Source organism: Adiantum capillus-veneris, chromosome 14 (genome assembly GCF_014529385.1).
Source record: "Adiantum capillus-veneris isolate H3 chromosome 14, ASM1452938v2, whole genome shotgun sequence".
NCBI lineage: Eukaryota > Viridiplantae > Streptophyta > Polypodiopsida > Polypodiales > Pteridaceae > Adiantum > Adiantum capillus-veneris.
The window spans coordinates 96,955,780-96,965,752 of record NC_140944.1 but is presented as its reverse complement, the minus strand read 5'-3'; the positions used below and the strand labels follow the sequence as shown (position 1 = coordinate 96,965,752).

Here is a 9,973-nt window from a genome sequence, read left to right as displayed (position 1 = left end):
ATGGTCGAACCAATGGATGCGACGAGCACCTAGGGACTTCGCTGCGACACATTGGTAAAAAATTGACGCCAGTGTCAGTCCAAGAGACTCATATTCTCCACATGTGGAATATGTCTCAAACAAGGATATCAAGAAAAGCGACATCCATCAAGTACGAGCTGGTACTTGTGTGTGGAGGTAACTGCAAACACTCCGCGACAAGAGTGAGAGGGACCCTCATTATCATGCTCCACATTGGCTAAATTGAACTCCTTGAGTTCCTAGACCATGTTGTATCCCATGTGACAACATGTGCCAAATCGAACCCTACAACTAGGTTGGTAACAGCATAAGGTATAGCGGACGCTACGGTCCAAAATACTCTGTTTCAACATGCCCTTGGCATGGCTTTGAAACATTCAAGCGTATTTATACAACTTGCACTGGAAATCGTGGGTGTTGCCTGTGCAATCCAACCCCTTTGGTTAACATCTACGTAGTCAAACCCCTTTGTAAGACCCTCTGTAGAAACTGCTCAACTATCAGGCAATGGTAACCAACATAGTTAACCGTGTACATAATGATTGGAATCAACTCGAAAAGTTGATTGCGGAATTCTTTCCTTGAAAGTTTAACTGGGAGAGATCAAACTATGATCCTCAGTGCCTATGGGGTGATTCGATCAAACTATGATCCTCAATGCCTATGGGGTGATTCAGCAGTCACCCCCCGGGTCGTACCCCAAACAATATGTCCATAGACACTCCATAGTTCTATAGAGAGAGCAAGAAATCCACACAAGTGAACTGCCTAGCTCTTGTGGACAGCCATGCTGTGCTGCATCTATACTTCCTTATCAAAACTCAACTTGAGTGTCGCACTGAAAACATGTAGTGCAAAAATGACACTTTAAACATGTAGTGCAAAAATGACAAGACCCTTGCTTGTCCATTAACGTCGATGTATACTTCCCTGGGTAGATCTGTTCACGCTTGACCCAAAGAATGCCTATAGTTGGACGAACCGATGAAGACTAATTTGAGTAGCATCTTAGCCACGTGCTAGCTGAGAGTTAGAGCACCTTGGCTCAGGCTGACTCACGAGCAAAACACGTATCAAAAGCAAGGTGAAGGGCTGCAAAATTCGTCTCTAGCTCGGCATCAGCAGACCTCGCCATCGCGAGGTAGCTCTCCAACAAAACCTGCGCAGGCGGTCGTCGCCTGCAACAGAGTTCTTTGAAATGTTTTTTACAAAAGCCCTTAAGGGTTGGCCGTTCACACCCGGCAAACCCTCGTGGGTTTTGAACAAGGGCCGAAGCCGCGCGTGTCCGATTCCGTTGCTCTAAGGCACTTGTCTCCGAATCGGTGGGCACACACAACACACAAAGGCTGTGGTACTGCATATTTTACAGCCAGCATCTGCTGCAACTCGGCTTCTCAAATTTCGAAATGCCAAAGATTGGTTGCACATTTCCGGGTTTTGGTTTCTTGCATACGATGCAAGCCAACTCGGTGGTGAAGGTACCTTGCTTCGTGTTCTCGAGCTTATCATCGGCTGCACCAGTTGTCAGAAAATTTCCTGTTCCTCTAGCGTAGTGCATACGATGCAACCCCGCTCATTGGCAACTCCAACTTGATCGAGGCTTTCAAGAGCATCATCGGCTGCAGACTTGATCATTATTTTCAAGCTACTCTTCGTTTTGGATTGACGTTCGCTTTCAAATTCAGCGTTTTTTCCCATCCAAGGCGTAATCATATGGTTACTTATAGCAACCTGCTACGAGCTCCTTGGAATTCAGGTATTCTTCTTTCTTTTCTCGCACAGTACGTCCACAGCATGGATTCGGACATAGATATGCATCATGCATTTGATTTCGAGCAGTCCGCACCCATTTCGTCTGCCGATGCCACGCGGACGGTTCCTCTCACGGAGAGTAATCGTGCCCCAGCGGCAACAGACGATGCGTATGAGTTGCTGGACATGCAGGATTTCCGTGCATTTCAAACACGCATGACTGTGCTTGAAACGAATTTTGCACAATTAAATCAGAATGTCACATCATTATCCGATTTGATTAAGTTGCATATGCGGCAGCAGGCCATGGGCCCTGCTAGTCAGCCAACTTAGGAGCACGGCTCCACACAAGGCCAAGGGCCACCTGCTGGGCAAGGCCCTCCTCCGGGACCGCTGCACTCTCTGACCCAAAAAGAGGTGGACGATTTGTTGAAAAATACAAAGCCACCAATTTTTCGGGGAGAAGAGCATGAGCAAAACAAGGACACCGTGAATATTTTTCTCAGTAAGTGGGATGGTATTCATGACCTTAGACGTACCCGGGATGCAGCCAAGGCACTGCAGACAAGTCTGACTTTGGACGACAAGGCCTACAAATGGTGGATGTCTCTCAAGGAGAAGGGCATGCTACCACAGACTTGGGCAGCTTTTGAGACTGTCTTCAGGAAGGAATTTCTACCTACCAATGAGAAGGATAGAAATTGGACCGCCTGAGACGAATGTTCTATGCGCCAGTATAAAACATTATTGGAATATATTTCCCATTATTGGGATGTGATCCTCAAGATGGAAGGGATGGATACCTTTCAGCAGGTGTGTGGGTTCATCCGTGGGTTAAATCCCGAGCTTAAGAAGCACGTTAAAGCCCAGGATCCACAAACACTTGAGGACACAATAGTGCAATCTCACATCCATGATAATCCCGATGATCGGGCATTGCATAGTTCGCATGTGCATGGCACTACACCTGTTTTAACACGTCCGCAGCATGTGCATCATAAAAGAGAAAATGTCTCTACAGCATCAGAGACCTCCAAAAAGCCCAAGGGGTCTAGAGGTCCTCTCTCAACGGCAGAGTTTGAGAAAGCCAAAAAAGAAAAGTTGTGCTTTAAATGTTTGGGAATTGGACATAGCAAAAAGGATTGTCCCAAGGGGAAATCTGTTGCTCAAGACAAGGGGAAGGAAAAAGCAGTGCACATGGTGCAGCTTTTACCTCTTGAATCCTCTTCCCAATTTGCTAATGTGGAAGTAACACACACCGAGGCGGTGCATGAGTGCTGTATCACGGCCTCCATGTGGCAGCAGACTTTTGGACCACATGAGTTGGTGCGTATGCATGGCTCTATCCAAGGGCACAGGGTGCGGGTCTTGGTAGACGATGGTTCGTCGCACAATTTCATCAATTATAAATTGGTGAAACGACTCAAATTGCCCCAAACCCCGAGTCCCCATCACTACAAGGTAGCAATGATTAACGGCCATGATGCTGAGATATGGGAAACTCAGGTTAAAGATGTACCTCTGGAAATTCAAGGATACCGTACCTCTTTGGATTTCCAAGTCATGAATATGGAGAGCGCAGATGTGGTTCTTAGTCATGAATGGTTGCATATTTTAGGATCATCCCTTAGACGTAGCTATGAGCATAATAGTCTAATGTTCGAATCCAATGGTGTGCACGTGCTGCTGTTGGGGGAGAAGGATGTACCTTCCTCACCACTTATTTGTACACTTGAGCTTATGAAGCTCGCTTCTGATGATGCAATAGAAGAACTCTTTTTGTGTTACTGTGGCATTTTATTTCCAATGTGGATGATGTTTTTAATTATGATCAAGTTTTGAATAAAACTTCCTCAACGCCACATTCTTCTCTCTCTCCTCTTCCAGCTATGTCTACTAATTCAAAACAAGCAAATGTTGCTAACGAATTAAAGGAACTTTTAAGGGAACTCAAGGATGTGTTCCGAGATGATTTTCCACCAGGGCTACCACCGACACGTTCTGTGCAACATGGCATAGACGTGGTTGCAGGCAAAAAGCCAGTGAGTAAACCGCCTTACCGAATGAGTCATTCTGAGGCTGCTGAGGTGGAACGTCAACTTGCTGACTATCTCAGTAGAGGGTTTATTCAACCAAGTTCTTCACCATGGGCCTCTTCCATTCTCTTGGTGAAGAAAAAGGACGGTAGTATGCGCATGTGCGTAGATTACTGTGGATTAAATGCGGTTACTGTTAAGAACAAGTACCCATTGCCACGAGTAGATGAGCTGTTTCATAAGCTCACCCACACTCGTATATTTTCAAAGATTGATTTAAGATCTGGGTATCATCAAGTACACATCAAGCTTGCAGATATAACCAAAACAGCGTTCCGAACAAGGTTTGGACATTATGAGTTTTTGGTGATGCCCTTTGGGTTAACCAATGCTCCAGCTACGTTCATGACACTCATGGATAGTGTCTTGAGACCGTACTTGGAAAAGTTTGTTATCATTTTTCTCGATGACATTCTTGTTTATAGTGCCATGGAGGAAGAGCACTTAGCACATTTGAAACAAGTGTTTCATTTGTTACGCCAAAATCATTTATATGCCAAGGAATCCAAATGTGATTTTCTCAAGGAGGAAACTCACTACTTGGGGCATGTTATTTCGGCTGCAAGGTTACACATGGATCAATCCAAGGTGGATGCCATTCGGAGGTGGCCCTCTCCCAAAAATTTGGAAGAGCTCCAGATTTTTTTAGGCTTTGCAGGTTTTTATCGTCGATTCGTTAAAAACTATGCCCATATTGTTGTTCCCATGACAGATCAACTGAAAGCCAAGGGCAAGACCTTTCAGTGGGGATAAGAACAACAACAAAGTTTTGACAAACTTAAGGACACATTAGCCACAGCTCCGGTTTTGGCTATTGTGGATCCCTTAAAGCCATTCGTTTTCGAAACGGATGCTAGTAATCGTGCGATTGGAACAGTGATCCTTCTGCAGGAAGGAAGGCCAATTGCATTTGAAAGCAAGAAGCTGGATTCAGCACAACAGAATTACTCTGCTTACGAACGAGAGCTCTATGCAATCGTGTCTGCTTTAAAGACATGGCGACATTATTTGTATGGTGCATAGTTCGAGATTGTGTTTGATCATGAAAGTATCAAGTGGTTCACACAACAAAGTGATTTGAAGGGTCACAAGGCCAGGTGGGCTGAGATTCTTCAGGAGTATGATGCCAAGCTATGATATCGCAAAGGGCGGTACAATGTAGTGGCTGATGCTCTCAGTCGAATGCCAGAGATCAACTCTCTCCTTTTCATAGAATTGCGGAGTGAGTTTTTGGAATCTCTCAAAGGTAAGTGCGAGCATGATATTGCATACTCCAAGGTGTGGAGCTATGTTAGAAAGAGGGATCCTTCTCACTCCAATGTTGGTAGTGGTATTGTTTCCTCCACACCCAGTTCTCCTCTTTCGAGTGATGAACTGCAGAGATGGAAAAATTTTTCCATAGATGATGGGTACCTACTAGAGAAGGGGAGAGTGTGTGTATCGACGAACGCGGACATTCGGCGCCAAATTCTTTATGAATGTCACGATAGTCCAAGTGCAGGGCACCCAGGAATTAAGAAAACTTATGCACTCATAAGACGACAGTTTTACCGGCCAGGTTTGCATGGGTATGTTCAAGACTATGTCTTGCATTTCCAAAAATGTCAAGTTAATAAAGCAGAGCGCCCGAAAGCAGGAGGACTCTTACATCCTTTAGAGATTCCCAATGGTAAATGGGAAAGTCTCTCCATGGATTTTATTGTAGGTTTACCAACCACTATTCGAGGACATGACTCGGTATGGGTGGTCGTAGACCGGTTGACTAAACTTTGTCGGTTTATTCAAACCAAGTCAACCATTAAGACTCCAGAATTAGCGAAGTTATTTGTGGACAATCTTTACAGGTTGTATGGATTGCCAAGTAACATTGTGAGTGACCGTGATCCCAAGTTTAACAGTCATTTTTGGAGGCTGTTTTTAAACGATTGGGCACACAACTTAATTTAAGTACGGCTGATCACCCTGAAACAGATGGTCAGACAGAATGAGTCAACCAAGTGCTAGAGGATATTCTACGAGCATATGTTAGCAAGAAGCAATCCGATTGGGAAGATTACCTTCCTATTCTTGAGTTTGCATATAATAGCGCTAAGCATGTTACAACTGGTTTTAGTCCATTCATGCTTATGTATGGTTTTCAACCTAGATCACCATTGACGGTGGGGTTGGCAACTGAAAAGCTCCAACAGGTCAAGGAGTTCCTCCAAGATCATATGGAAATGCTGAGACTGGCTCGTCAAAATGTTCGACAACACAATCGGTATAAGAAGTATGCTGATGAGAAACGTCAGCAAGTTACCTTCACGGAAGGGGAAGAGGTATTTTTGCATGTGCCAGAGCATTCAGAAAGTCTGAAGACTGGGCCCACACCCAAATTATCTCCACGTTATTGTGGGCCATTCAAGATACTCAAGCGAGTTGGAGATAGGGCCTACAAACTTGAGTTACCTGCGCACTCTCGTGTCCATCCGATATTTCCTGTAAGTCGTTTACGTAAACGCTTGCATGGGGACGACAATGTTATCGGCAACAGATATTGGTTGATTTCACTAAACCTCCCATTCCACCGCATGAAGTTGAACGCATTTTAGATTTTCATGAACTCCGTACTCGTCATCATGTACGTAGTCAAGATTTAGTCAAGTGGAAAGATCTCCCTAAAGAGGGTGCCACTTGGGAAAGCATTAGTGTTCTTAAGAAGAAATTCCCCACTTTTGTTTTCGAGGACGAAAACGCTTCTCCAAGGGGGGAGTAATGTCAGCCAAGGGGTCATGGACTCTTTGGCCAAGGGCCGGCTGCCAGTGGGAAGGGGTCCGAAAGTGGGAGAGAGAGAACGAGAGAGAAGAAGAGCATGCATACCTGTGGAACTTTCCTTGAACGACTATGACATGTATAGTTGAACGCCATGCTCGTGTGCATCTTATGCCTAACGTGCAGCGTATCCTATAAGCATGCAACAATTTTCTGCTATGACTCTCTCATTGAGAGAGGTAACAGAAAAACACAACCACATCTTGATCTACCTGCCTTGCAGGGTCGTGATTGTATGAAAATGACTTAGCATTGGCACTTTGCCTGTGAAATAAGTCCTAGATTTAGGTTCCTTTTAGTGTTGTTGGGTGTTGATAGCAACAACCATCAGGTTCAACAATCCATCACTTAGTCTGTCCCAGAGTTGTGAGTGTGATAGCGGAAGCATAATGCATAAAGTGGTGGAATCCATGCCACCTGCTTAGCATGCCTTGCATGCAAAAACGTAAGCCCTTGGCTACTATAACGCTCTCAAGCGTGAGAACCAAAACCATAAGTGCCTTGTACATAATAAACTGGTAGGGATTCTGTGAGCTAACATTCCCTATTTTGCCAGTTCCCCAAACTTGGGTGCCAAATCCCTTGATTCCAAATCAATGGCAGTATCTCGGCACAAGGGAGAAGCCGTGCCGTGCAAGAGAGAGTTGTCGCATTGTATATTCGCCCTTTTGTATCATATACATCCGTCGTATACGGAATGAAAGAAGCTGCAAACATTTTTCCAAATCTGTCCCAAGTTTGTATGCTCATAGCATATGTCAAACGTGGGGAGTCTCTATGCAAGATGCATAAAGAGAAGCCTTGCTTCACGTAAATCGGGTAGTGCTAATGGCCAACTGATGTGGCTACCAATAGCATGACAAAAATAATCGACCTGGTCGAGAAATTTCAAGTGAAATTAACAAGTATTGTGTGGCAAGCATCCTATGTCCGCTTGTAGAAACAGTGACAAGGAGTCGGCCATGCTAAGCAACTTGCTGCCCTCAACAAATCCAGTAAGCGTGTCACCTTGAGATACAGAAAAACCGGCCCTTGGCCCTGCCTTAAGGTACTCAGGAGAAGCCATGCTTCAGATAACTATGTCTGGCCTCATTGCCAACACATACTATGGACGACAGATGTCATCGTGAAGAGAGTCAATTGTGTCGATCATGCACAGACAATGGACCTTGTCCAGTTGTACTTTTTATTGAAGATTAGAAAAATACTTATATGCATACTGGCGGAACTGGATTATTGAAAGCAAAGAGACTCATATCTGTGTTGTAGGCTGTGATAAATGGTCGGCCATGCCGAGCACTTTTGCCTGCTGTGCCAATGAAAGATAGGCGAGAAAGAAATTTGCATGACAAACTATAGGCCTTGCCTATACTTGCCGCACTGTAACTAGAAATCATCCTATGCACATCCATGAAATGGTCATACCATACAGTTGTAAAAATGTCCCCAATGAATATGCTCCTAGCATACTCCAAATTCTAGCAGGACAAAAATGAAATCCTTGTAAGTATATACATGCCATGCATGATAAAAAGTCGCAAGGGTTAACTCTGGAGTGGTGTACTCAACACCACAGTGGTGTATGCACATAATGAGCCTTGCTCAATGATCATAACAACATGTTGAAGACCAAGTGAGCCGTGCTCAAGCATACAAGTAACAGCTGCACACTGAGAATGAATCAAACAAGAAAAGTGCAACAAATCGTCATACCTTGTCTTTGAACGTCAGCGATGAATATTATTCATGTCGTCATCGTTGCAGCTTCTTGAATGTAGGAGGGATCAAAAAGTATAATTATCGGTCGGCCTTGCCAAATACCGTAATCGAATATGTTACAAGCCCTGCCTGAATTGCCTTTGTAGCAACAATGAACCTCTGACGCGCGTGTGGGGTCGAGGAATTGTGTACTTAAGCCATGCTTGATTTTGATCTTCAACCGAAACATTAATGTTGTGAAAACAAAATATGCCACAAAATTTAGTGCGTACCTGTTGAATCACATGAATCGACTTGCTATGTTGTCAAATTCCTACATGATGCATGAGCACGCATGCCATGCTTTTCGTATCATGGTGGTGTATAGCTTCCATCAAAGCGCTAAAGAGCCTCGAATCGGCGTCCGCTAGTGATGTTGGGTATTCGATTGGAAATCGATGGCGAAGGTAGAAACCGTGTTTCCATAGCCTCATGGTGAATTGGAAGCCTTGCTTCCCTAGCACTTTTGCATGCATGCCTTGGAAAAACCACTGTTGCCTCTCTTCGAGACACTCATGCATCGTAGAAAAACGGTCAGTTAGTCCGTGAATGCGTGCAGCCATGGCTTCTGCAATTGTTGCATGCAACCTTGGGTGGCCCAGCTTCTCCGGGACCCCTTGGGCACCCCATGTGTGGGACAAGGACCTAGGAGTGCCCCATGGGCACCCTAGGCGCCCACACCATGGCCAACCCCTAAACGAAGTAAAAAATAAACTTAAAGAAATAACCTTCAGCGATGGCGGCTCTGTAAACTGTGCAGGGACAAACTCCAACATGCCGATCCATGCGCTGCTCCAGCCACCTCCATCATGTGATGAAAAACCCCCCTCAGACCAGGGTGAAGCTGTAGAAAGCATGCAGGTCCGATTTCGTGCATGTTGAACATCGCGATTTTGTGCATAGAAGCGGTCTGTCCCATGTGGAGTTCGGCCCCGAGCTCTGTGTAGATCTCCGATCACAAGAATGAGAGAGAGAGAGAGAGAGAGAGAGAGAGAGAGAGAGAGAGAGAGAGAGAGAGAGAGAGAGAGAGAGAGAGAGAGAGAGAGAGAGAGAGAGAGAGAGAGAGAGAGAGAGAGAGAGCCATGCTTCCAGAGAGAACGCCATGCTTCCCTCCTCCATAGCTCCCTGCTGCCCCCTCCTCTCCACCTTGCTCTGATACTAATGTAAGACCAGCGGGTAGACAGACACGCGAATAACCTCCCAACCATCCTATATATAGGCCCCTCGCCCTCTTCCATATATAGACCCCTTTACTACACGTGTGTCTGGCACATTGCCCACGCCGTGCCCGTCTAGTCCTACCCTTGGCATGACACATAGACTGTCAACAATAGAACCCGAGCATCAAATAGGACTCACTAGTACATAGCCTATGGTGAGGTCACGAAAAGGGTGCTCCAGCTACCTGTATCACCGAAAGGATCTCCACAGTTGAGAATCCCCTAGCTCAATAAAAACCTCACGCTATCGACCCTCACACGAAGGCTAATGCAAATCGCGTATAGTCAAGTCTCAAAAATGACTATCTTCCAGAC

The 9,973-nt window shown here is 45.3% G+C and overlaps 1 protein-coding gene across 1 annotated transcript; it reads right to left on the bottom strand.

Moving 5' to 3' along the window:
* Positions 1-8,704: 8,704 nt before the first annotated feature.
* Positions 8,705-9,295, bottom strand: LOC147442798 (uncharacterized). Its single transcript, XM_086529437.1, has one exon. It carries the CDS (start codon positions 9,293-9,295, stop codon positions 8,705-8,707), a length of 591 nt encoding a protein of 196 aa, XP_086385563.1.
* Between the last annotated feature and the right edge of the window lie 678 nt (positions 9,296-9,973).